General features: G+C 46.5%; 6 protein-coding genes across 11 annotated transcripts; 3 read left to right on the top strand and 3 right to left on the bottom strand.

Moving 5' to 3' along the window:
• Positions 1-38: 38 nt before the first annotated feature.
• On the top strand, positions 39-1,974 carry beag (IC cytokine homolog beag). The gene is made up of 2 exons (XM_017233100.3): positions 39-1,734; positions 1,795-1,974. The coding sequence occupies exons 1-2, from the start codon at positions 145-147 to the stop codon at positions 1,879-1,881; spliced, it is 1,677 nt and encodes a 558-aa protein (XP_017088589.2). The 5' UTR covers positions 39-144; the 3' UTR covers positions 1,882-1,974.
• On the bottom strand, positions 1,895-11,667 carry Kdm2 (Lysine demethylase 2). Of its 3 annotated transcripts, none has more exons than XM_017233097.3 (6): positions 11,484-11,667; positions 10,196-10,443; positions 6,982-7,142; positions 5,371-6,749; positions 4,564-5,312; positions 1,895-4,504 (listed from the first exon to the last, which is right to left on the bottom strand). In XM_017233097.3, exons 2-6 carry the CDS (start codon positions 10,322-10,324, stop codon positions 2,912-2,914), a joined length of 4,011 nt encoding a protein of 1,336 aa, XP_017088586.2. In that variant the 5' UTR covers positions 10,325-10,443; positions 11,484-11,667; the 3' UTR covers positions 1,895-2,911. The 3 variants fall into 3 exon arrangements, with proteins under 3 accessions (XP_017088586.2, XP_043067918.1, XP_017088585.2); XM_043211983.2 differs by having other exon boundaries at positions 10,196-10,438; XM_017233096.3 differs by lacking the exon at positions 11,484-11,667 and adding an exon at positions 10,525-11,344.
• Positions 11,668-12,102: 435 nt separating this feature from the next.
• On the bottom strand, positions 12,103-13,278 carry Mst85C. The gene is made up of 2 exons (XM_017233107.3): positions 12,970-13,278; positions 12,103-12,910 (listed from the first exon to the last, which is right to left on the bottom strand). Exons 1-2 carry the CDS (start codon positions 13,140-13,142, stop codon positions 12,346-12,348), a joined length of 738 nt encoding a protein of 245 aa, XP_017088596.2. The 5' UTR covers positions 13,143-13,278; the 3' UTR covers positions 12,103-12,345.
• Positions 13,279-13,339: 61 nt separating this feature from the next.
• Positions 13,340-22,839, top strand: Nmdmc (NAD-dependent methylenetetrahydrofolate dehydrogenase). Of its 4 annotated transcripts, none has more exons than XM_017233104.2 (3): positions 13,340-13,507; positions 21,690-22,477; positions 22,536-22,839. In XM_017233104.2, the coding sequence occupies exons 1-3, from the start codon at positions 13,494-13,496 to the stop codon at positions 22,658-22,660; spliced, it is 927 nt and encodes a 308-aa protein (XP_017088593.2). In that variant the 5' UTR covers positions 13,340-13,493; the 3' UTR covers positions 22,661-22,839. The 4 variants fall into 4 exon arrangements, with proteins under 4 accessions (XP_017088593.2, XP_017088594.2, XP_070137448.1 ...); XM_017233105.3 differs by lacking the exon at positions 13,340-13,507 and adding an exon at positions 14,692-14,840; XM_070281347.1 differs by lacking the exon at positions 13,340-13,507 and adding an exon at positions 15,279-15,606 and having other exon boundaries at positions 22,539-22,839.
• On the top strand, positions 16,277-20,024 carry Rel (nuclear factor NF-kappa-B family member relish). The gene is made up of 2 exons (XM_017233099.3): positions 16,277-17,772; positions 17,845-20,024. The coding sequence occupies exons 1-2, from the start codon at positions 16,888-16,890 to the stop codon at positions 19,897-19,899; spliced, it is 2,940 nt and encodes a 979-aa protein (XP_017088588.2). The 5' UTR covers positions 16,277-16,887; the 3' UTR covers positions 19,900-20,024.
• An 89-nt stretch (positions 22,840-22,928) lies between the features above and the next one.
• On the bottom strand, positions 22,929-25,541 carry hyx (cell division cycle 73 hyrax). The gene is made up of 5 exons (XM_017233101.3): positions 25,144-25,541; positions 23,936-25,076; positions 23,537-23,699; positions 23,330-23,471; positions 22,929-23,267 (listed from the first exon to the last, which is right to left on the bottom strand). Exons 1-5 carry the CDS (start codon positions 25,272-25,274, stop codon positions 23,231-23,233), a joined length of 1,614 nt encoding a protein of 537 aa, XP_017088590.2. The 5' UTR covers positions 25,275-25,541; the 3' UTR covers positions 22,929-23,230.
• Between the last annotated feature and the right edge of the window lie 162 nt (positions 25,542-25,703).

Here is a 25,703-nt window from a genome sequence, read left to right as displayed (position 1 = left end):
TCGCCTCTTATCGGCAACAGCTGACACCCGATAACACTTACTTTAACGGGTCTGGCAACACTTTTGTGGAAAACCAAAAGTAAGAAGAAGACTAAGTTTGTAAATATAGATTTTCCGTAAGACTTTTTAAAGAACTGGGACATCATGTCGGATGCGCACATGGAAGCGCCTCCATCAGTGCGCCTGACAAACGATGACTTCCGTAAATTGCTGGCCACGCCGCGTGCTCCTCCCCCGGGCTCTGGAACCAGCAGCACATCTGGAGGAGGTTCCCTGGCAACGGCGACATTTGCGACGCCTTCTGGCCCTGCCTCCTCAGCATCCGGAAGTGAGAAAAAAAAAGGGCAGAGCAGCAGCGAACGGAATGACCTACGTCGTAAAAAGAAAAACTTCTACGCAGCTCTCAAGAAACAAGAGGATGTCAAACTCCAAGAGCTGTCGGAGAAATACAGGGACAGAGCTCGGGAACGTCGAGATGGCGCCAATCCGGATTACGTGAATGTCAGTACGCCGGGACATGGAAACAGTACCCAAGCCTACAGGGCTGTGGCTCCTGATATGAAGTCCGGAATAGATGCGGCGGAGAGACGCAGGAGAATCATTCAGGAATCCAAGTTCTTGGGTGGTGATATTCAGCACACCCATTTGGTGAAAGGTCTGGATTATGCGCTGCTCCAGAAAGTACGCTCCGAGCTCCATTCAAAGGAAGCTGAGGAGGAGGAGCTGGCCGCTGCTGCAGCTAGAGAAAAGCTGGCAGAAGCCGCAGCTGCAGCCGAGCAACTGGAAGCAGAACGGCGGGAGTCGGAGGACATCAATGCCATCAATGGGCCCTTGGCCAGGAATATTTACAACCTGATCCAAGCGAGGAGATCCAAAGAAGTTCCACGAAACGAACTCTTTGCACCTGGACGCATGGCCTATGTAATTGATTTGGACGACGAGTTGGGCGAAACTGACATCCCAACCACACTGAAGCGATCCAAGTTTGAGGTACCAGTTGCTCGCGAGGATGTGGCAACACTGACTACAAACGATATTGTGATCAACAAATTATCTCAAATCCTTAGTTACCTTCGGGCCGGTGGCCGGAACAAGAAAAACAAGAAGCGCGACAAGGATAAGCCCCTTTTCTATGAAAAGGAAGTGGATACTGCACGCAGCCATCCGCACAGTGGAGGCAGCAGCGCTGCCAACTCTTCCTCCAACAAGGGAGGAGGAGGAGGAGCAAAGGCTGCTCCATTAGGTGACAGCATCTACGACGATGTTGGGGACTATCAACCCTCCGCTTCTCGGGGAGACCGCCGTGGTCAAGACTCCGGCAAACCAGCCAACTCCTACTTTGGTGAAGCCGCCCCAGAAGCACCTGAGGAGCCCATGATCACTAACATACCACCGCCACCAAAGATATCAAAGGCCATGGCCTCGCGATTCGCCAACGAACCTGAGGGCTACGCCGAGTGTTATCCTGGTCTGGAGGAGATGAACGACGCCATCGACGATTCCGATGACGAGGTGGACTACACCAAGATGGACCTGGGCAATAAGAAGGGACCGATTGGTCGCTGGGACTTTGACACGCAGGAAGAATACTCCGACTACATGAGCACCAAGGAGGCGCTGCCAAAGGCCGCATTCCAGTATGGAGTTAAGATGCAGGATGGGCGAAAGACGCGCAAGAACAAGACCGAGAAGAACGAGAAGGCCGAACTGGACAGGGAGTGGCAGAAGATCCAGGTTGGTACATCAAAACTATTGCCCCCCGTTGAAACTCTTACCTATTTCCATATTTTTTAGACTATCATCCAGAAACGAAAAATGCCCAAGGACGGCGGTGGTGGTGGAGGCGGAGATGAGCCAGATTACAAGTCCGCCAAGTACTAGAAGTCTTGAAACATTATTCTATATTTGTAATGTAATTTTGTAAAACATTAAATATAAGTATGCGTGTATTTCTTACATGCTCTCAAGTGTAAATTTTAGCCATGTTATCACTATTTTTAACTGCTACTGGAGCGGGACTTTTGAGGGAGTTACATAGGATTTGGGCATTGGGGATTCCATTCAGGGTGCAGCTTGGCAGGCGGGCTATACCCATACATGCGGTATGAGCTCTAGTACAATGTGGCTCGGAACTGCGAAACCGGGAGGGCGAAACTCATTCGTTTCAATTGCATCGAGAGTAAGGCCTAATTTGTAAAAATTAAAAATTTCTATAAAAAATTTGCTTAATAATCAAATAAAATAATCATTTTGTTGCACAGTTTTTACAGTCCCGAAACGCATCGCTTATGCCTGTGGTTCTTAGTGCGAGCTGGGTTTAAATAAGCTGGATGGGTGTGCACCTAGTGCTACCTTCTTTTCCTGGATACCTTAGACATATGACACTGAATAGGGGTGACTACCTTCATGGGAATGCTAATCTTAATCACTACGCTAAGTCCGAGTGAGAGGTGGTGGTGTCTATAGAAAACCATTATCCTCCGGACCAACCGGAGCAGGGCCCTTCGCAATGTCCAAACGGATGCAAAATATCCATGAAACGGACGGATTAAAACTGGAAAAAATCACTATCCGATATAAAAGAACTAAGAGGAGAGTTTTAATTTTAAAATTTGAATTAAAATGGATTACAAAACTGGCTGGTCAGATAGCAGGTGAGACACTTGGTGATAGTTGCGTATTTCGGATGCTGCCAGACATCCTCATCAGTGACCTTCGAAGAGTTAACCCCCATAAACGGCCATTGCATTCGATAAACACGGACCCACAGACCGAACCGGACCGGAACATACTTCATTCCTGACTAGCTTAGCGCTCAAAAATCAAATAAAACTTATGCTGAGGGCCCTCCGACGACTTGGATGAGTTAACGGGGTTGGGGCTTAGAAAGAGTGCTTAGATCAACATTAATCTAGTCGTGGTGCCAGCTCCTGACCACTGTTGTCGAGTTCCTACGTCGGCGCTCCACCAACTTGATGTCTCGGACGCACAGGTCGTGCTTGGAGTTGCTGGCAAAGCGAATAACCGACTGGGTGCTCACTTGTGGCACATGGCGCAGATCCAACCACACAAGCATCTCGCACTTGGCCAGGTGTTCCAGAGCATTTTCCGATACCAAGCGGCATGCACTAAGATTCAGTTCGGCTAGACGGGCGATGGCCGTGGTGGAGGTGCCTATTTGGGCCACCCCAGCATCCGTGATCCGCTGGCACGATGAGAGATCCAGGTGGCGCAAATGCGGCAGTGACTGGGTTATGTACCGCACGGCCACATCGGAGATATCCGTACCAGCTAGCTTCAGCACTTTGAGATCCCGCAGCCGCGTCTTAGAATCACTCAAGCCAGGCCGTGAATCCTTTGGTGGCGAGAGTATATCCCGGACAGCAGCGTCATTTAATCCACGAACAAAACTCAAGTCCAGGGTCTGAAGTGGCGGACAGAGGCAGGTGTGGAGCGCCAGTACCGCTTGAATAGGGCAGTTTTGCAGCGAGAGATTCTTGAGAGCGGGTAGGCGGGCCACCAGCCAGGCCAACTGACGCTTGGCTATTTGCGTCCAATCCAGGATCAGGTGCTCCGGCTGCCGACGCACAATGGCTGTCAACAATGAAGCCGACATCTTGTGCTCCGAGCAGTTCATAGTCTTCCAAAGATCAGGGTCCACTGCAGCGTTGGACCACACCTTGCACACCGAGCAGCAGGTGACTAGTGTGTCCTGCGGCAGGTAGCGGAAGATAATCTTAAGAACAGTGGGGTCCATAGCCAGGTTCTGGGCCGAACTGTGGTGACTCAGTCCATTGGAGCCACTTAATCCTCCATTGTTGGCACCTCTCTCTCCATTTCCACTGAAATTGGCTCCACTTTGGTTGTTTCCATTACTGATTCCATTGGTGCCACCCGCACTACCTGACCCATTGCCGCCCGAGGAGGAGGAACTGGATATGCCAGCGGGACGCACAACATACTGCGGCTTTTTAAGAACCCGCGTCGAAGAGTTCAGCATCTGCTGAGCCAGTTGCGAGCGAATAGAGTTCTTCTTTCGGGAGCCACCGCCACCTCCGCTGCTCCACTGGCTGGTGGAGACATTGGGGTTGCCCGTTCCAGCTGCTCCGTCCACGGAAGAGCTACAAGGAGCATCGTTACTCTCCTGCATGCTGCTGCTGACGCTGGTTCCATCATCGCTCTTGCGCCGCTTTCCTACTTTGGAATCTCCTCCCACGGCATTTGGCGAAATGCCAGGAGACGGCGTGTCGCAGCTATTGTTGCGCTCGGTTTTGACCTCCAGCTGATGATGGCGCTTCATTCCATGCTTCCAGTGCGTCATATGGCCGCTTGCTGTCCCGGACTCCATTTCCGATTCGCTGGTGAATACAAAGTCATTGTATTGACCGACTGGAAGGGGCAGGCCACTTCCCTCCTGATGACCATCGCCAGTGCCTCCCGGACCATGGGATACAGACACTCGTCTAACCTCCGAGGATTTCTGACGGGCACGGAAGTGACGGGGCTATGTACCATAAAATATATTATAAGTTTTGTCAAATTTTGAAAAGTTTAATAACTCACCTTGTAGTCGTAGTTCTTTCCAGACCGACAACAACTTGGACACTCCCAGCTGTTTGGCAAGTCTTCGTTCACAATGCCCTTGGCATCCGCGGCATCTTCAGTTCCGTCCAACTGGGACAAAGCACAGTCCGGGTGGGCGATCTCGTAGCACACCGAACACTCCATCAGCGCCGAGGGCCCATCAATTGACGCCAGCTGCTTGGTCTGAGGCGACACCGGAGTCTGCCGCCATCCGTCCAGGTGGCAATAGACACACTGCGCCGTAACCGGCAGCATCGGCGACAAGCACTGGCGCATCATGCATGTCTGCTTGGCCCGTCCCGGTCCCCCGAACTTGACCATGTCCATGCAAAAAGGACAAGTCCCGCAGTCTGAACGCTGGCAGGCAGCGCAGTTTTTGCAACGGGTCCGGCGCCTTCGAGGTTGCCCAGCTCCGGTCAGATTGGGAGACAGCTTTGGCCCTCCTTCGCCCGGGGATGGACAGTTGTCTAGGCTGGAGATTCCACCACCTGTTCCTCCGTCGCTGTAGCTTGAACAGGTGGCAATAACGCTAATGGGTTGGCCTAGTCCTGCCACAGTTGCTGCTCCGGCAGTGGGGCATTGATTGCTAGCAATGACTGAAGAACCTCCTCCAGTTGATCCTCCTGGTGTGCCACTACTACTGGACGCAGCAGCAACGGCCTGGGCTAGATGCATTTTCTTAGGAGGACGATACTTCATCGTATCCGTCGGCAGAACAAAGGTGGCTTCTACAGGGAATAACATAAAATTATTGTAAGAATTATAGGGAATTATATGGTAACCTACCTGGCTGCGATGTATGACCGGCTGCCGATGCTCCACTTCCATTCTCCAGCTGCTCCTTTTTCATGACACCATTGCTGTACTCGATGCCAGCTCCCATTCCCATAACGGATCCCGCTCCGGTTGAAGCCGACGCATCCGATTCGGCATCGCGTGCCCGCCCTGCCTCCAGTTGCTGCTGCTCCCGGATCACTTCGGCGTTCTTCCGGGCAATTTCCTGCTTGATCTCCTGCTTCACCCGTGTTCGATCGTACAGCTGGAACTGTGGGTGGGCATCCGACGGAGTCTTAAGGACTGATACACCCGTAATGGCTAGATCCTGCTGGTCCTTGCAGTGTCGCTCTACCAGCGAGCGCACGTCCTTAATTAGAGCAACCGGATCTAAGACCAGGCTGGGCACGTTCTTCTTTTGCGGCGGCAGATCGTACAGATACATCACAATCTCCTTCAGACCGAATAGCTCGTGATGGGTGAGATGGGTGTGGGGTCTAGCGGCCATCTCCGCCTCACTCAACGAGGGCTCACCATCCAGGTGGGAGTGGCCCAACAGCGTGTGAACGTACCGGGCGAGGACATACCACAACATCTCCGTGAAGAATGGATAGCGGAATTTCTGGGGCACCTTAGTGCTGTCCTCCACGCTGGCGGTCTTCAGTTGCTTCACGATCCCGAAGGAATGCAGGAAGTTTCCACCAAACACCAGCGATTGGGTCGGCGTGTAGACGGCATGAATCCATCCCGTGGGTATGAAGAAGGTATTACCTGCCGTCAGGTACACCCTGGCGCACTTCTCCACCGTGTCCCCAAAGAAGACGTCGGCCTGCTTGCCGGACAAAACCCACTTCTCGTAGAGTTGGAGATTGCGATCCGTCGGAGGAATCAACCAGAAAACTTTGCTGCCCCGGAGAATGTGATACCACACCGAGGTGCCGCCGAAATCAATGTGAAAATCCGTATAGCAGTTCTTCACCGACATGAGACAGTATTTCTGGACCTTGGGGTACATCATGCCGCCCAGCAGATTGGTGCCCTCGCGCTGGGCGTCCTTAAGCTGCTTCGGCCATACCACGTCCACCCAGTCGATCTGGCGGACGATCTCCGGGCTCTGGATGAATCGGTCCAGTCGTGTGTGCGAAAACTCCAGTGAGATCACGTTCAAAAGGCGATCCTTTTGAGGATTGTCGTAGTATTGCTGCCACTCCTTCATGGTCATCTGCAGATTCTTCTGGGTATTAACGTCCATCACATCGAGGAGGCGGCGCGATCCGACGCACAGGCGGACATCGTTGACGGTGAACTCCTGAGGATCGGGCATCTTAAGGCCTAGGCCCGCCTTGTCCCGAAACAGCAAAGGGATGTTGAAACCGTGCTGCTGCAGGAAACTAAATGGAGGGAGGAGTTATGTATTAGTATGCTATCTTTATCATGTTTTAGCCCCCAATATTAAACTAAATCTAATGCGTATATAATCCCATTCACTTCATTTCAACTAATCGGGTTAGCTGATGAAAACAAGCTCCCCCCAGATTATTAGATAGCTTTTAAATACTAACAATTCCGTTAAATATCAACCGATAATAGCCTCCCATTAGCAGGCAAATTTGAGATACTTACGCGACGGTGAGATCGCAGCCGCGCATCTCTCGCACCATTCCCGCCTGCGCGAACTTGGAAGATTCAAGCTTCTCGGCCACGCTGAAGCCGCGCGTCCCCTCTCCATCGTCATCGCCCAGCGACCACTCGTCCAGATAAAGCTTGCGCTGCTTCCTCTCCCGCTGCAAATCAAGAGAGAACACGTCAGAAAGAGCTTAACAAAAACCGTATAAAGAGCCGGAAAAGTTAGAGCGGAGAGAAGAGAGTGTAAAGTGTAATGGATTCCTAAAAATACACCTTCCGAACGAAGGGCAGTCGACCGAGCGAGCCCACCCTCTCCTCTCACCCAGCGACCGACCCCCTCCGAAGCTTTCAAGAGGCGCTGTTTCCGTCATTTCGTTTTCATTCGCTGTCGGAGCGTTCAGGTGATGGGTTCGTACTCGGATGGCGAATCGGATGGGTATGGAGTATGTCGGATGTCGTGTTTTCTGGCAGTTTCCGCGGCATTTGTCACCCGCCAGCTAAGACGGCTATTGGCGCTGCCTACTTGGCTATTTCCCCTTCAAATTGGGCTTTGGAATTCATACTTTGAATGTATAAATGGGTTAGGCAAAGTCAGTCACCAGATAGGCTAATTATTTTAATGGCTCTAGTATCTAAGTGGTTCAGGGTTAAGATACACTTTTTGGCAAGGGACTTTGTGATTGTCTTCTAGCCACCCTGCTACCCTGCCGCACCACGAATTGTCAAAGGGCAACGGAAATCAAGTTGTCCGCGGCAAGCAACCACCCTCTTCACCTCAACATCCCAACAATGAGACCTTTGCCCGTCCTCCTGTTGCTGACGCTGTCGCCCTCCCCTCAGTGCGCATGCACTTTGCATATCTTCTTCTTCTCCTGGTGGTGGTGGTGGTGCATGCACCGGCAGAGGAGCGCATCTTGTAGACGGCCCAGATGAGAGACTGTTGCTCCAAGGAGCGAAGGAGAGAATGCCAACAACCACAAATGCACCGCTGCTGCTGCCGTGTCTCCTGCTATGAGTTTATTTTGGCCGCTGCGGATAGCTCGCTGGCCAGGAGTTGGCGGGAGGGGGGTGTGTGTGTGTGTTTGCAACCAAAAAATCTATAAACATGGATGCGCCTGCCCTCGTTCGCCTGTGTGCGTTGTGGGTCTCATAGTGTGTGTGTGTGTGTGGTATATCCTTTTTAAGCGGCTTGCCCCACAGAAATGCTGAAACTTGTTTGGCATGTTCTAAACGATTTTTAGTGAGTTTTTATTGTGGTTCCACACTGAAAAATACTGTCAGAAGGTGTACTAATATACCCATGAGCCTACAAGCACTCCAACCTCTTGTTTTAGTCAAATACTAATCTTTAATTATTCAAAGAAGTAACAGCTATTTATAAAATAATTTATGAAAATTTCCAGAGATCTTTTTTCTGCCTGTGTGTTATTGTTGCTGTGGCTGGTGGCTGAAAAGCTTGTTTTGGTGTCTGGCCGATTAACCATCGACAGGTAGAAGAGGAAACAATAACAACTACGAGACAACAACAACAACAGCCGCCGCATACAAAAGTTGCGTGCGACCGCGAGTGTGTAAGCCAGAAATCCAAAATCCAAATCCAGTCAAGTGGTCTCGTATAGTCGTGATGTGGTGGCGTCACCTCCACAAAACCCCACCATACCCTCAACCACGGAGGGGGTCACCCGGCCACCTGGGCCACCTAATGTATTCTATTTAAGGTGCTAATTGCGTACCCTTATCTGCCATGTGCTCTGGGGCTCAGCTCAGCTCTTACCTCCCAATTATTTTATTCTGGCCCCTCCCCCCACCCCTTCTCCTTCTCCGGCAGAGTTCTCTAGGTTAGTCATCGCAATGAGAGTTCCACCGACGTGGTCGGGTCTTTCACTTTCCGCTCTCTTCCTACAACTCGTACATTTTTAATAGAGGTGCGTCGTAGAGGTTCTTCCTGCGTGGATACTGCCACTTCAATATGCATAGATAAACAAGCCGCAATGGAGCCGAGTTGGCAAAGCCAACTATCAAATACTCTCACATAGCTATGACGTCAGAGATGATAAGACGTCAAGAACTATATCTCCCGATGGATCTCAACTTATTCTAGCTATAGCTACTTGTAATCTTTTTAGTATTTCCATCTGTTTCGATTTTTGTTTACCTTGTGAAAGCAGGGTATGAAGAACCTTTGACAGGCGGGTGCAGAAGGATGCCGGTTGGGGGGCACTCTGTGTCAACAAGCTCGGGGGGCTGATAGGCGACGAGCGGCAACAGCTGCTGATCCAATTTTTGGTGCTAATCAAATGCGAGCTGAGGCTGGCGCTGGCGAGTTGGCCAAATGAGATATGAAATCTTGGGCCGAACCCCCCAGAACCCTAGAACAGTAGAGACTCCCCTACCTGCCATCCACCCACGACGAATCACTGTCAACGTCAGCACTACTCTCTGCTCTGCCGCTCTCTCTCTCTCTCTCTCCGCCTCACTCGGTATGTAAATATGTTGGGCAACAACAAACGAAATAATGCCCTGTTATCTACGATACGGAATAGAAACCGAAGCAGAATACGCCAAACACAAATAATCCACAGACACACACACCAGCACACCCAGAGCCAAGGCGAATTGAAAACGAAATGCGAGAAGAGAACAACAAACTGCAAAAATGGCAAATAAAACTCATTGGTTTCGGTCATGCGGCCTCAGTTGAGCTCCAATGCTCAACGGGCGCAGAATGGAGATGCCCACGATGAAGGGGGGGTGGTAGAAGGAGTTGGAGACGGAGACGGAAAACGAAAACGATTGGGGGCGGGGCGTGCCGCGTGAGCATGCACTTATGTATTTCCACCGATTAATGATGAGTTTTACGTTCAATTCCACAACTAATTTGCTATCTTCCTCCTACCTCTCCCCACCGCACCTAATAGAGGGCTCCGTAGGCTTATCACTTTCGATTACGATCAGAATTCAATTAATGGACTGGCCATCGTTCCATATGCAGGATATGCAGTATCTTTTAAGAAAAAAAAAATTGTCCCCCACTTTTCTTAACCTTTGAAACTAATTCGGCAATGACTCAGAAAATGTCACGATTATTACACGAAAATCCAGTTTATTGGGCTCCCACTGTGGGCCTTTGTGGCTTTATCGGTTATTGATAGTGGGTGAGAGTGAGAGGGATATAGTGGGGGGCACGATGCACGGTGCAGGGAGTACTCACCAGTTGACGACGCTGCACGCCTTTTGCATTTGGGCTGGGATTACCGTTGCCGCTATTGCTGTTGCCGTTGTTGCTGTTGCTGTTGTTGCTCTTGGCAGGCGACGACCCCGTTTCAACGGCGGTGGACATCGCTGCCTTTTAATAAGCCCGTGTGCCTGCGACTTGAATTAGTTTTCTATTTATTTCCTCCTTATGTGTGAACGTTCGGTTCCACTCCGCGAGCACTCTTTCTCGGCCACCAAGCTGAACTGCAAAATCGGAGATGCGTCAGGCGTTTAGAGTCGTTTTCATGCAGATTGCAATCCGTCGCAAATAATTACGCTTATTACTTCACACAAATTGAACGCCAGCACACACACACACACCAGGCAGCCACGCGACACTGAGGAGCTGCGCACCTGCTCACCCACACGGTTCAACGTCGATTGAGGCAGAGCCCGTCGGAGCCCAGGGAGCCAAGTCAGGCGCAAAGAGACACCACGCCACCACGAGTTGGGGACCCAGCCGTCGAACTCACCACGCGGCAAGAACAGTGGCTCGCCGGCGTGGGGCTCACTGCGTCCGGGCGCCCCCACCACGTGTGCTGCTGCCCAGGGCTACGCCAGTGCCGCCACCGAGGTGAGAATCCGTGGCGAGATTACGACGAGAGAGAGAGCCGAACCAGCAAGCGAGCGAGGTGGGATTCAGATTTCGGATGCGTGGTACGCGGACTCGGATTCGGACTCGGACTCGGACTGGTCTACTATGTGGCTCGCGAGTCGCGACGATGGGCCATTCAACAATTCGACAAATTCAACGTTCAAAACTTAAAAACGCCGAGGATGAGCAACACAACGCACCGCTTGCTGCTGCTCCACTCACTTGGCTCCACGAATATTCGTCACGGCGGCTACTTTCCCATGAACTTGTAATAAGAATTCTAAATTTGCACTTCGCCGCCTCGTATCTAGTTTTTGTCAGATTTTTTTCTTTTTTCGCTCGGCCGCTGCCGCTGCTGCTGCTGACTCTGCCTCTGCTGTTGTCGCTGCTGCGGATGCGATTGTGTTGGTGGTGGCTTTGCTTTTGCTTTTGTTCTGACAGCGTCGCCGCTTCCCGTTCTCTGAATTACAATCTTTTATCGCTTGTGCCATGAAGTAAATTTTAATTATAATTAATACGTACATATGTGTACGTACATAGGCCAACACAAACGCACACACAGCCGTCACCCAGCACAGTTTCGGTCACCCGCGTATGTAGTATTTTTGGGTGTGTGTGCCGCCAGTTTAAAACCAAAACAGAAAATTACCGTTTAATTTGCGTCAGATAACCACGACTTTTCCGTATCCGATTAACCGATTAAGATGCAATGCCCGAAAAGCGGACGGCACCCGCACTTATATCCACTTTTCGCAATTTTCTCGTCGTCACTCGGAAAATGCGTCCGCGAGAGTACCCTCACTCAGAGTAGCCATCTCAGTGTGGCCAGTACTACACTCCAGTATATATACCAGTATCAAAATATCAGTGGGACCAGCTATATTTCCCTTTTTTGCCGACTTCATTTTAATAATATTAAATTAATATAATTTATATATTTTAAATGAGCAACAGAATATAATTGATACGTTATATTAAACAAAATATTGCGAAATTTTAATCTTAAAGCTGGACACAAAAATCGCTAAAAATATCGATGTTTTTATAATTAGTTTTTACATCTTTCAACACTAAACGCGCCATTTCAAAATCAAAAATTATATTAAGTTTATTTTTTAAAAAAGGATTAAAAATCTCGTTTCTTGCATGCTTATAATATTTGTAGCCATGTGTATATGTCAAACTATTAGACTATTATTCTTAGAAACAGAAATGCTTGTAATAACTTTGGACAATAAATACCTGACTTTCTAGACTTTTCCATACAATTTTTACAATTGAATTAATGCAGCATTTATTTGCTTGAGAAAATGTAAAAACTGGAATTAGGTCCGCAGATGGCCGTTGGGATTCATTCACATACATCTATCTATTTTCAATAGTTTTCATTAATACAAAATAAGGTAAAGGGAGGTGAGTATTCTTTGCATGCTACCAACTTTTTCTTACTGATACAAACATACAAATCTACACAGTTTATGCTTATTGTTTAGGTTAAATTATGGCTATAGCTACAGGTCCTCGTCCATGTGCTCATCAGACTTGTTAAGGTTCACATTACATGTATTGTTATTCTCAAAAAACTCCAGATCATCGTCGTAGTCATCCAGTTCCGGTCCTACAGGTTGCCCAACGAGTTGTTGCTGTGGAGTTGGTGGTGCCGGAATCTTGGTCAGTGGCATAACCATCTGTAAGGGAGATGGATGCCAAGGCACTAGAGCAGTGCAGGGACGAGGACCGGTTTTCAGCAACCACTCCGGTGGAATTATTGGAGCACCGACGTGTCCAGGACCTGTTCCTTGCTTCAGTTCATCGCAAATCACAATACGATTGGCATTGCGTAGCTTCTGCTCCAATTCCATAGCCGCCATCTGGTAGGCGGGATTGGGATGGTGGGTCTTGCCCGTGCTCGTGGATGGAATATCATCGGTGGCCAAGCCTCCTGTGACATTGGCCCCGCTGTTATTGTTGCCGTTGACTGATGACGAGCCCACATTGATCTTGGAATCTCCCGAAATCTGCAGGCCGCTGAAGTGCTGGGTTATACGTTCCTCGGTGATTAGCTGTTTTGGGGGTCTATATAGCCCAGAGAGATTTTGAAATAAAAAAAAATTCATATTAGCATATTAACTTACAGGACTGACACTTGCTGCTCTGATTTTCGTTTATGCTGCCATTTGCCGCAGTCAACGGAGTCCCCTGGATGGCCGAAGGGATTCGCATTGAAGGTGCCAAAGCCAAACTCCATTATTTCGCCGGGCTGCGGGGCATTGAAGGGAAACGATTTCCTCTTGGACTGGGGCTTCATCCTAACGCGTATGCATCACAGGAGCAGGTGCAAGTGGGCGTGTGCAACAGTTATGCAAAGAATTGTATACAAAATGAAAATTGCTGATTCTTTCTGCGACTTGTTTTCTTCTTCTGCAGAGTTGCCACCAGCGCTGTACTACAAAATGTGCTAAAAATTACCAGAGAGCCACAGCCATATAAGCCGCCGAGCACGATTCTTTTGAATATTTAAACGCGTAAAGTCTTCGAGAAAGTATTTCAGCTCTATATTAGAAATACTTAATATATCAAGTGAAAATAGTGAAATATAGTGCAATAGTTAACGTCTTAAAATATATTTAAAGTGAAAAGATAAATAAAACATTCAAAAATGCGATTCACAAGGTGAGTTTAATTTAATAATAAAACTTCTTTAAAAAGCATTTCTTTAACAAATTTTTTAATATTTTATAAGATTAAACTGGTTATAATAGAATTAATGTCAAATATTATTTAAAATAACTTATTATATGCAAAATATTTTCGCATTATAGTAAACATTACGGCTCTGAAACAAATTAAATAAGTCTTAAACTAAACTTTTGCTTCGGGAAAACATTAAGAAAACAAATATGCAACAAATTACTAATAAATTAAATTGCTAAACAAATGGCTATTGCTAAACAAATAAATATTTGGTTAAACCAGCTTTACTTTGAATTTCATGAAGATTTTAAACCCTAAATTGTGGTTTTTAGTTATAGTGTTTTTAATCAAAAGTATTTCGAGAAATTTCCAAATTCATCAAATGAAAAATAAAACTGCGGGTTTATTAATTAATATTTGTGTTTCAAACTATTCAAATACTTTATTGATAGAATATATAACAATCATTGTCATTATCTTTACATAAAAATAACATTTTATGAAAAAATTCCTTTAAAAACAAGGCAGCTCGTGACACCGATTAACTTCGATTTTCAGCTTCCATTGGGTGGCTCGCCACTCGCACTTTCCTTGGCTTATCTGGGATTACGTTTCGAAAATAACATGTTTTTCAACCCAAAACGGGCGCAATCATCGTTTGCTAATGACGCTTGCATTGTTTTTCCTGGGCTGAAAACACCGATCGCCAGTTACCAGGCGATTGAGCATCGATTCAAGTCACTTTATGCTTACTACGAGTATTCACAAAGATCCATAGGGGGTTGCATCAGTTTTCTTATCAGTTTGAGACGTCGGGAGGCCCCCTGGGGAGCGAATTGACGTCACTGCAGGAGCCTCAATCCCATCTCTGAGTGCAGCAATCAGGAATTAGAAATCAGCTATTCGGGTTTCGTCATTCGTCGCGTCAAAGAAAAACAATCGGCTGGAAAATAACCCGGGTGTCTGGCTATTTTTACAAGTTCAAAACAGAAAAATATTTGTTCGATCGCCTGTTGCTAGTTGGAAAACTTTTAGGGGCACGTGTATGGAGAGCTTTTGCGCAGAGAACAAACGGAAAACTTCTAAGTCGCGCTCTCTCCCTCGCTCGCAAATTTGGGAGAGCTTAAATGAAAGCTTTTATCCAAAAAAATAAATAAAACATCAAGTCTTTGGTCTTGACAACACGTGCGGGGGCATATCCAGATCGGTGGATATATATATTGCCATTGTGTCGAGATCCAGCAATCAGTTCAGTTCAAAGTGTTCCTGTTGGGATAATTTGTATTTTCATACAAAGGAAATCACCTCAAAAGTGCGTAGCAAGTAGAAAAAAAAAATTCAGGAAATTAAGTCAAGTCGAATTTAAGAAAATCTAATTACAAAACTAAATTGTTTTATAAACACGTTTATCTGCCTACAAAAAGTGAAGTAAACACAATTAATTAAAAATGATTACCTTGATAGTCAAGAACCAATATTTATACATCTCTTACTGAAAATATTTTATTAATTTTTAATTGGTGATGTGTAAACACGTTTTAGTTTAGTTTTTAAAAATTATATATTTAAATAAAATCAAAACCGATGCACAATGGGCAGCTATTTTTAACCCAATCCCCAGACGAAAGCTTAGAAGTCAGGACCCGAGATTTGTTTATGTTTTTCCTGCTAATTTATTATCAAAATAAACAAAACTCATCGACGACTGATAAGGTGAAAAAAAATATTCACCCACACAGGGATAAACATTCACATGGGCCTGGCAACAAGAGGAAGAGAAAAACGCGAAGGGGTCGAGGGTCTGGCGTTTTATTTTTCGCTGATCAAGACCGTATCAGAAAAGTGCAACGAAATCAAAAATATTTGCAAAACACGGCCTGGCAACAGGTTTTGGTCAATTTTCTCGCGAACGGTTCTAGTAAATGGAAACATCCAAATTTTATCCCACGTTTTGGATAAATATCTTTTTGTACGATTGCATTTTAAATTCTAAATTCGCCGATTATGTGGCGGCGTTCTCTAAAAACCATAGTGATTATTGCAAACCGCAGATATGTCCACAAGCCGCAGGTCCACAGGTGCGTAGAATTAAAAGTGAATTAGGCATTGTAAAATGATATCAAGAGTTTACAAAAAACATTGTCCGTTGGGGATGGCATCGTGAGTGACTTTCTTATATGCCAAAAAGTTTATTTCCTTTCGTCTTCCAAAAATGGTCTTTTGCTCATAAAAATAAAAATATAAAGCAATAGCAATTGTTAAGCAATATCTCAAAATTTTTTGGAAAAGCAACATACTTCATGGCTTTCTCTTTTGGCATTATTTTATTATATTGTTGGATTGAAAATATTGAATATATATAATATTGAATATATATTTGGATTAATATGATTGCTCTTGATCATAGCCTTGGTCTCAATTTAAAAAAAGATTTATTTAGAGTTAAATGAACTGTGAAATGCGTCGCAACTATGTATGATCAGTTCAAATAACTAGGGTGCGGCACATAAATATATAAATAAAGAATTCTGAAAGGAGAAACAATTTATTTTCGTGTTTCTATGAAGAAGGGTAATATATATTTTATATATTTTATACATATTATTTACGGTACATATTAATTTATTTAAATATAAACCATATATGTATATGATTTAAGGTAGTCACGAACTCGTCTCAAGTTTTTGAAACAGCTGTTCAGGGGAGTTGCCACAAGGATTGAATTTCTTCTATTGGCAACTCCCCGCCCTAGCACATGTACTTGTTGAATAGTGTGAGTGCAGGCGAGTTGAATAGGAGTATTCAAATTAATTACGTGAATCGCACTTATCGTGGAAAAGCTGCCTCGAAAGCTCGACGCGGGCAGCTTAAACCTGTTATCAACTCGCTTGCTGAGGAGCGTGATTACTTGTTTTCGTCCAGTGCCGCTCCATCGCTCATTTTCGTTCCAGCAGTGTCGCATTCAAGTTCTCCGATCCGCTGTGCTTCACATTGCATATATATATTTGCCCTCAGAACAAACTATATACATATATTTCGCGATTTGGTTGTGTAAACAACTCGCACCGCGTCCCGCGAATCCAGAATTCCCCGAACAAAGTAACGATCGTGTATATTATCTGCCAAAACGAAGGAAAAAAATCACACGGAGTGGCGCTGTTGAAAAACCCGTGAGTCACCGCGACGTGGCCTAAGATAATTTCCCCGTCGAACAGAGACTTCGGGGAAGTACCAAAAAAAACGATTGGTCAGCAGCGAGGCAGCACGGGTCGTTGAAGATCATTAGCGCTTCGCTCTCCGAATGCTGCGGTCGAGTTTCTACGACGCAATAGAAATTCGGTAAAGAAATTCAAATAAAGATGAATCAATACTATGACTTGGACAAGGGGAAGAACGTGCTGTTTATGAACGATGCCTCCAGCACCAGTGGATACAGCAGCGGCAACTCACCGACTTCAACCACCCAATCCTTGTCGCCCGCCCACTCGCCTGCGACCATGGCCTTGCAAACGGATTTCGCCAATCTCAACTTGCCAGCCGGGAACTCACCACATCAACCGATGCAAAGTTCACCATATCAGCTGTTAAATGGCGGTCTGACTCTGGACGCGACTAATTTGTTAAATTCCTCTGGTGTTGCTAACGCCATGAGTTTCGGCAACATGTACAACATGGACCATCAGTACCACATGTCAACGGCAGCGGCGTCGCAAGTTCAACAAAACTTTGGATACCAGCCGGCGCATGGGATGCTGCCACCTGGCGATTCAAAACACGTGCCACTACTGAGAATCGTGGAACAGCCAGTGGAAAAGTTCCGCTTTCGTTACAAGAGTGAAATGCACGGCACCCATGGCTCGTTAAACGGCGCCAACTCGAAGAGGACCCCGAAAACATTTCCGGAAGTCACTTTGTACAACTACGATGGTCCCGCCGTAATCCGATGCAGCTTGTTCCAAACGAACCTGGACAGTCCCCATTCGCATCAGTTGGTGGTACGCAAGGACGATCGGGATGTGTGCGATCCACACGACCTTCACGTGTCCAAGGAGCGCGGCTATGTGGCTCAGTTCATCAATATGGGAATCATTCACACGGCCAAGAAATACATCTTCGATGAGTTGTACAAAAAGAAGAAGGATCGATTGGTCTTCCAAATGAACCGACGGGAGTTGTCAACCAAGCAAGTGCAGGAGCTTCATCAGGAGACCGAGAGGGAGGCCAAGGACATGAATCTTAATCAGGTAGGTTATTGGTGATAGATTGGCTACTTTCCCAGAACTTTCAGGCTAACTCTGGTCTGGTCGTTTTTGCAGGTTCGCCTTTGTTTCGAGGCCTTTAAGATTGAGGAGAACGGCGCTTGGGTGCAACTTGCTAATCCGGTGTACAGCAACCCAATCAACAACCGCAAGTCGGCACAAACCGGAGAGCTGCGCATCGTTCGGCTGAGCAAACCAACTGGCGGCGTCATGGGCAACGACGAACTCATCCTGCTGGTCGAGAAGGTTAGCAAAAAGAACATAAAGGTGCGCTTCTTCGAGGAGGACGAAGACGGAGAAACGGTGTGGGAAGCGTACGCAAAGTTTCGGGAATCGGATGTCCATCACCAATATGCGATTGTTTGCCAGACGCCTGCGTACAAAGACAAGGATGTGGACCGAGAGGTTGGAGTGTCCATTGAGCTGATACGGCCCTCCGACGACGAACGATCCTACCCGCCCCTGCCCTTCCGCTACAAGCCCCGAGATGCGATCGTTTCGAGGAAGCGGCGTCGCACTTGCTCCTCAGCCACCAGTAGTTCCGGAAATTCCAGCTCCAACAATTCACTAGATTTTCCAAAAACCATTGGTATGGCACAGCCACAAGCCCAGCCGAATGCGAAGGCCAACTATTCGCAACACGATAAAACAATCAGCCAGGAGTTTGGACGGGATCATCTGGACGAATTGTTGAACTCGCCGTGCTACAGCAAACTCATCTATCAGCATTCAGCAGAGCTGGAGAAAATGTGCCAGTTGGGCGAACTGGTAGAGCTGCAGCATGCGGGCGAGCTTCAAGCCGACGGACATGGGCGCTCAATGGCAGACGTGCCTCCGGCAAGAAACTTGACCACCTACTACCTGAATGAAATCTTCAAGATCTTCGACCAGGATCGACACGCAAAATCAGAATCTTCACGTCGGCGTGTGGAGGAGTTGTTCACAGATCACGCGCTCAAGAACGAGAACAATGACACGTTGCTCCACGAGGTGATTAGCTACAAGAAGGACAACTTGAAGCTGGCCATTAAGACAATACAGGTGATGAACCATTTCAAGCTGAATGTGCTGGCCGACAACGCGTTGAATGCGGATGGAGACAGTCCTTTGCATGCGGCCTGCCAACAGGATCGGGCCCATTACATTCGCCCACTTCTTGGACTGGGCTGCAGTCCCAATCAGCAGAACCACGCAGGGAATACGCCACTGCACTTGGCCGTCAAAGAAGAGCACCTGAACTGCGTGGACAGCTTCCTGAACGGAGCTCCCATCAGAGCGGGAGAAATAGAACTGGACTTGACGCTAAAGAACGACGATGGACTAACGCCCTTGCACATGGCCATCCGGCAAAACAAATACGATGTGGCCAAGAAGCTGATCAGCCACGACAGGAGTTCCATTAGCGTGGCGAACACAAAGGACGGCAACAACGCCCTGCACATGGCAGTCTTGGAGCAGAGTATAGAGCTACTGGTGCTCATTTTGGATGCCCAGAACCAGTCCCTCGCCAACATCCTGCAGGCGAGAAATGCCGCTGGCTATACACCCCTACAGTTGGCCAGGTGCAAGGCCAACGAGCGAGTGGTGCAGCTCCTTGAGAAGGTGTATCCGGAAAAGAGCGATGTGGCTATGACCTGGATTCCACGAAAAGTGAAAGAGGAGATTGACTCTTCCTCCGACGAGAGCAGCGATGCTGGGCAGCTAGAGATTAAGGCGGAGGAGATGTACATAAAAACGGAGGATGAGGACTCCGTAGAAATGGACCTGAGCAGTCAAGGAAGTCGGGAAACGGAATCGAGTCCAGATGCTGAAAGCGGGACAACCCAAATGGACAAACTTCAAAACCTGCTGAAGAACCAATCTGTGTATGAGCAGCTGAGTGCTATGCTCGCTGAGCCTGTGGGTCATGGTGCCGATGGTCATGTACCCAAATGGAAACTGATCGCCCGCCAATCCCATTTAGAGAAGTTTGCCTTTCTGTGGGCCAATGCTGATGCGTTGTTGGATTACATTCTGGACAATCCTGCTACAGTAGACTCTGGAGCATTTGTCAGTGCCCTGCAGTTGATAGATTCCAGGGCCTATGCCCTGCTGGAGAGGGAATTACGTTAAACACTAGTGTCTAGTCTCCTATACAGGGGAGGTTATACCTCTACAGATAAAGTAGTAGCGGTTGATTTTGTATTGAACATTTTTATCAATAAAATACTTTAGTTTTAAAACAATTAACACTTTAATACTTGAATTTTAATGTCCTTTTCTTGAAGAAATGTTTAGGGACATTTACAGAGACTGTACAGTTTATAATAATGATAATGCTGCCATTATAGTTTCGTGATGATTTCCATGAACCAATTTAGATATATGTATATACATATACATATAGTACTTTTTACTATCGAGAATAGTGAGATCATTCATTAAAAGCTTTTTCCAGAAATCGCACCTATCTAAAAGTACACTCTGAGAAGGGGGATTCACTGGGATTGTTTATGCATTGTCCCGTTCGCCCTTCCCTGGCAAATAAATGGGTGAATCACCGTTTCGATACATATATTCGCCCAAGTCTGCGATCTAGGGGAATTACTGCAGCGCAACCACGTTGGTGGCCGGGGGGCTTCCCACTGCATCTTATCATTTTACGACATTCCTCGTTTATGACCTCGCATACTAATGCAGCCGAAAAAGCTCCGCGAAAATACACACATACTTTTAATTATACATGCATACATATGTACATGTTCTTGATCGGGAACCCCTCTTGGGTCGATATTAGCACGTCTATATGTGTGCTGAGGCCTACTCACAAATTTTAATTATATGGAAGGACTACTTTGTCTACAGTGACGACCATATCTTTCCCAATTTTCACCAGATTGCTGACAGGAATATCTTTAACGATTTGTAGATCGATTCTCAATAAATCTGCATCAAAATCCGCATATAAAATATTTTTCAGATTTTTTGTCAAATTTTCTGGGGGATCCCCTTTAAAATGTGGGAAATGCATGGGAGGGTCGATACGGTCCACTGGGAAGTCTATATCTCTGCCAATATTTATCTGATTCTGGAGAGGAATACCTTAATCGATTTGTAGATCGATTCTCAATAAATCTGCATCAAAATCCGCATATAAAATATTTTTCAGATTTTTTGTCAAATTTTCTGGGGGATCCCCTTTAAAATGTGGAAAATGCATGGGAGGGTCGATGTGGTCCACTGGGAAGTCTATATCTCTGCCAGTATTTATCTGATCCTGGAGAGGAATACCTTAATCGATTTGTAGATTGATTTTCAATAAATCTGCATCAAAATCCGCATACAAAATATTTTTCAGATTTTTTGTCAAAATTTCTGGGGGATCTCCTTCAAAATGTGGAAAATGCATGGGAGGGTCGATATGGTCCACTGTGAAGTCTATATCTCTGCCAATATTTATCTGATTCTGGAGCGGAACACCTTAATCGATTTGTAGATCGATCCTCAATTAATCTGCATCAAAATCCGCATACAAAATATTTTTCAGATTTTTTGTCAAATTTTCCCTTCAAAATGTGCAAAATGCATGGGAGGGTCGATGTGGTCCACTGGGAAGTCTATATCTCTGCCAATATTTATCGGATCCTGGAGCGGAATACCTTAATCGATTTGTAGATCGGTTCTCAATAAATCTGCATCAAAATCCGCATATAAAATATTTTTTAGATTTTTTGTCAAATTTTCTGAAGGCCAATTACCTCATTGGAAAGGGCCCATTTTGCTAAAATGTATCTGATCCTTAACAGATGGATTCTCTCTTAGAAACCTCTCTAAGAATAAAAGAAATAAGCTTTCCTTTATTTTATAAATGGTAAATAATAAACAAATGTCAATAATTATAAATATTTTGTTCTTATTTCCAGCAACATGGCTCAAGTCATCGATGGCAAAGGCATAGCTCAGGAGATTCGTGGCCAGTTAGCCAAGGAACTGAAGGAGTTCGTGGCAGCCGGCAATCCAACGCCCCATCTCACGGCTGTGATTGTGGGCGAGGATCCGGCCAGCGAGAAGTACGTGGCTAACAAGATGCTTGCCTGCCGCGAGGTGGGAATCTCTAGCGAGACCAAGAGGCTTCCCTCCTCCACTACGCAGGAGGAGCTCCTGGCGCTGATTGATCAACTGAACAAGGACAATCGCGTGAACGGAGTGCTGGTGCAACTGCCGGTGCCGGAGCACATCAATGAGCGCACCATCTGCAACGCTGTTCACGTTGACAAAGACGTGGATGGCTTCAACGAGCTCAACATAGGGCGTCTGGCTCTGGACATGGAGGGAATCATCCCAGCCACACCCCTAGGTGTTAAGAGATTGCTGGAGTACTCTAATATCGAGACCTTGGGACGGAATGCTGTCGTTGTTGGTCGTTCTAAGAACGTCAGCCTGCCGATGGCCATTCTCCTCCATTCGGATGGGAAATACGCCACCAAAGCTCTCGATGCCACAGTGACCATTTGCCACAGATACACGCCTCCAAAGGAACTGGCTCGTCACTGTCGCCAGGCGGACATTGTTGTGGTTGCTGTGGGCAAGCCAGGACTTATCACCAAGGACATGATTAAGCCTGGAGCCTGTGTCATTGATGTGGGTATTAATCGCATTAAGGACGAGAAGACTGGAAAGTTCAAGCTGGTTGGTGATGTGGACTTCGAAGGTAAGTAGCTATTTGAAATCCTTTAAAGCTTGTATCATAAGTTTCTTGTTTTCTTCAGAAGTTCGTCAAGTTGCCGGTCACATTACTCCAGTTCCTGGCGGTGTTGGTCCCATGACAGTGGCCATGCTGATGCAGAACACCATTCTGGCGGCGAAGAAGCAGCACTATCCCAGCCAGTCCTAATGAAGCTTCCGAAACCTTTGGCGATCATCTCCTGGGTTCACGCTTCGCTGGGCGAAACATAGTATTTTTTATTTAATCCACTAACCTATAGTAGAGTTTAGAATTACTGACCAACCGCTAATATGACGATTGTACCACAAACAGAAACTGATTTCACAATATAAACAATTTTTATCATACATATCTTAACTTGCTTTGGTTATATAGCTGGGAATAAGAAGCTAAATAAAAGTATTCCCCATTCTGGGAAGCAAACATAGATAGCATGTTCGCTTTTAGTATCGAAACAATCTTTTTATTATCACTAGAAATACAATTTACTTGGTTTCGCATCTGGTTCTTGTGTAACTTACATCGTACAAGTCAAACAACAAACTTTATGTCTTAACCCTAAAACTGCCAAAATGAAGAGAGCGCCTTGGATACACGGCAGAAACCCAACAGCCATCGGGGTTTTTTGAAGTACAGATCATAAAGAATAATCGAAGGTGGTCCAAGGTTTGCGGGCGACTTTACAGGATTATTGCAATAAAGTGATTTCAGCAGAATGTTGATAGGAGACGTATAGGGTTAAAACCTCAAGTCAGGCTTGTATTTGGCCATATATCTAAAAATATTCCGTCAAATAAATATACAATTTCAAATATATTTCATGTAAGTGGCACTCACTTGTCCAAAGTTTCCCAGAATTTACTGAGCACAGCCCGGTCCAGATGGCGTTTGTTTTGGGAGAGACGTAGCAACGTCACCGACCAACGCTCCACATTGGAGTCCAATTTCAGCTCACTGAAGCATATATGAAAAGCGCAAACTATCGAAAAGAAGGAAACACAGTTTTTTATGCGAAATCTCAATGGAGGAAATAAATTCACATACTTTTTGAGAATATTTCGACGGGATTTCCATCCCAGGGCCAGCCCTTGAACTGCCATTGAGGTCCCATCACAAACACGGCCACCACACGCTGCCAATCCTGTTGCGACAGCTTGATAGGATTGTCTATCACTCGGTAAGACACAGTTTGATTATTACGTTTACGCTGCCAGAAGGAAGAACAGAAAATTGCAATAAAAATGTCAGAACAATTGGAATACAATTACATAAAGTGGTTACATCAGAGTTTTTAGAAACTGTTACCACATGACAAACACAATCACAACGGCAGAAATTATTAGAACAGACACGCAAGGTAATAAATTTTAAGCTCGATTTCTTTTTGTTGAATTCCAAAGTCGGCTGAAAAAATACCATACTCATTTCTGTTACGTAGCTCACCTGCAATAACACCTCGCTGTCGCGTTGGCAGCCTTGCAACTTCTTTTCGGCGGTGGACATGAAGCGGAGCTCCTGTAGGATGTCCTTCACATTGAGCATGGTGATGAGGCTTGTGTTGGCAGACGGAATAATTATGATGGGTGTGCGAGAGGGTCGCTTCTGTGGTCCGTTTGGGGGCAGTTGCCTGGCCTGGGCCGTGGGTATAAGTTCCTTGGGTCGGCCGGCGGTGGCACCCGGCATTCCAGGTGCTCCGGGCAGATTGTTAGCTTGCGCCTTGCGCTGCGCCAGTGAGCCCTCAGTCACAGACTTCAGTGACATACCATGGTATGTACCCAGGGTGTCGATCTTGAAGCCCTCGGTTTCTTCTTTTTGCCTGTTGAAACGCTCCTGATCGTAACGATTGTACTGCGACAACTGGGGCTGGGGCTTAGCTATCCGCGCCGGCTCAGGCATCTTGATAGGATTGGGGGCCTGCGGCCGGTTACGTCCTTCCTCACGTGCCTTGATGCCCTGCAGCATGGCAAAAATGTTCTTGGCAAAGATTTTGCCAGTACTCTGCAAGATGGAAGTACGCGTCCGCCACTGCCGTTCCCTGCTAATAATATCCTTGGTGGAGTCCACATCGTAGTCCAGGATGGCTCTCAGATCTGTGCCCATTGCCTCATCGTTGTCCGTCCTTTTGATGGTAGTACGTTTGTTTGCCAAGCGCTTGGCTTTAATGGCGGCAATCTTCTCCACGGACATGGTTTCCGAGAGCGATTTGATATTGTCCATGTTCACGGCTGTCTCCTTTTGATTGACATCCCAACGAGCCGCCAGTTGCTCGCGCACTTTTTGCACTTGGGTCTCCTCGAAGCGGGCCTTCTTGGCCGCCACTTCCCCGCTGGCTGCATCTCCTTCAGCTGCCCTTTTCACTTGGGTGGGTATCTCCAGCGGGGCACTTTTGTCGATGCTGGCGCAGGTTGTGGTTTCGCCATTGAGATATGCTAGGAGCTCCTTTCGATCGGGTCGGTTCACGGCGGGAATATCCTCGGCGGCACACTGACGCACATAGACCGAGTGCTGAAGCATAACATTTTTGAGCAGGTACAGCAGGCACTCCAGCGTGTAATATTCACGTGGAGCGCCCTTCTTGCCGGATCTGAAAGTTGAAAAGATATGGAGATGAGTTGTATCTCTTTAATGATACGACTCTTTCGACTACTGACCCATATTTGAGATAATTGGTCTTAACACTTTTGGGCCAGGAGAACTCGCCAAATATGATCTGGCTATCGCGCTCGACAATCTCCTTTTTGTTTATGTTGTACTGCCGCAGCAGACTCAGCGGATCCGCCATTTTTCGGCCGCTCTTGTGTACGTTAGCTTACTAGGATTCCCCGGGGAACCGCTGGCAAGGGTTGTGCTGCTTTTAAGCACTTATATTCTTGATATAACCACGTTAAAATCACTTAAATATAGCTTTTATGGCATATTTTTCGCGTAGTTTTTTTTTGGCAGAGGTTGCGTGGAGAGTGACCGCCGATGGGAAACTAAAAAATACCACATTTCACAGGGGTAAACAAAACAGTATATATCGGCTCTTTTTGAAGCTCGGCTTTGGAGATATACTTCCCAAGACTTAAAAGATTCTGAAAACAAAGTTTTATACAAAATTTTGTAGTAAATTTGGTCAACTTCGCTGCTAACCTATGTTTTATTTAATATGTATAAAGTCCGATTATTACCACATACCAAATTGATTGGCAGAATTGGTATTTTTTTGAAA

This window comes from Drosophila bipectinata, chromosome 3R, assembly GCF_030179905.1.
Source record: "Drosophila bipectinata strain 14024-0381.07 chromosome 3R, DbipHiC1v2, whole genome shotgun sequence".
NCBI lineage: Eukaryota > Metazoa > Arthropoda > Insecta > Diptera > Drosophilidae > Drosophila > Drosophila bipectinata.
This window is presented reverse-complemented; position numbering and strand designations above follow the sequence as displayed.

What these genes read in the sequence shown, in the direction of transcription:
- beag (XM_017233100.3), top strand. Translation starts at nt 145, where the DNA reads ATGTCGGATGCGCACATGGAAGCGCCTCCATCAGTGCGCCTGACAAAC. An exon ending in GGGAGTGGCAGAAGATCCAG is followed by an intron (nt 1,735 to 1,794) that starts GTTGGTACATCA and finishes CATATTTTTTAG; the next exon opens with ACTATCATCCAGAAACGAAA.
- Kdm2 (XM_017233097.3), bottom strand. Translation starts at nt 10,324, where the DNA reads ATGTCCACCGCCGTTGAAACGGGGTCGTCGCCTGCCAAGAGCAACAAC. An exon ending in GCGTGCAGCGTCGTCAACTG is followed by an intron (nt 7,143 to 10,195) that starts GTGAGTACTCCC and finishes CTTGATTTGCAG; the next exon opens with CGGGAGAGGAAGCAGCGCAA. An exon ending in GAAAGAACTACGACTACAAG is followed by an intron (nt 4,505 to 4,563) that starts GTGAGTTATTAA and finishes TATGGTACATAG; the next exon opens with CCCCGTCACTTCCGTGCCCG.
- Mst85C (XM_017233107.3), bottom strand. Translation starts at nt 13,142, where the DNA reads ATGAAGCCCCAGTCCAAGAGGAAATCGTTTCCCTTCAATGCCCCGCAG. An exon ending in GAGCAGCAAGTGTCAGTCCT is followed by an intron (nt 12,911 to 12,969) that starts GTAAGTTAATAT and finishes TGGGCTATATAG; the next exon opens with ACCCCCAAAACAGCTAATCA.
- Nmdmc (XM_070281346.1), top strand. Translation starts at nt 15,533, where the DNA reads ATGTGGCGGCGTTCTCTAAAAACCATAGTGATTATTGCAAACCGCAGA. An exon ending in CACAAGCCGCAGGTCCACAG is followed by an intron (nt 15,607 to 21,689) that starts GTGCGTAGAATT and finishes TCTTATTTCCAG; the next exon opens with CAACATGGCTCAAGTCATCG. An exon ending in TGGTGATGTGGACTTCGAAG is followed by an intron (nt 22,478 to 22,535) that starts GTAAGTAGCTAT and finishes TGTTTTCTTCAG; the next exon opens with AAGTTCGTCAAGTTGCCGGT.
- Rel (XM_017233099.3), top strand. Translation starts at nt 16,888, where the DNA reads ATGAATCAATACTATGACTTGGACAAGGGGAAGAACGTGCTGTTTATG. An exon ending in AGGACATGAATCTTAATCAG is followed by an intron (nt 17,773 to 17,844) that starts GTAGGTTATTGG and finishes TCGTTTTTGCAG; the next exon opens with GTTCGCCTTTGTTTCGAGGC.
- hyx (XM_017233101.3), bottom strand. Translation starts at nt 25,274, where the DNA reads ATGGCGGATCCGCTGAGTCTGCTGCGGCAGTACAACATAAACAAAAAG. An exon ending in CGTCGAAATATTCTCAAAAA is followed by an intron (nt 23,472 to 23,536) that starts GTATGTGAATTT and finishes TCTTTTCGATAG; the next exon opens with TTTGCGCTTTTCATATATGC. An exon ending in TTCTGGGAAACTTTGGACAA is followed by an intron (nt 23,268 to 23,329) that starts GTGAGTGCCACT and finishes GAATATTTTTAG; the next exon opens with ATATATGGCCAAATACAAGC.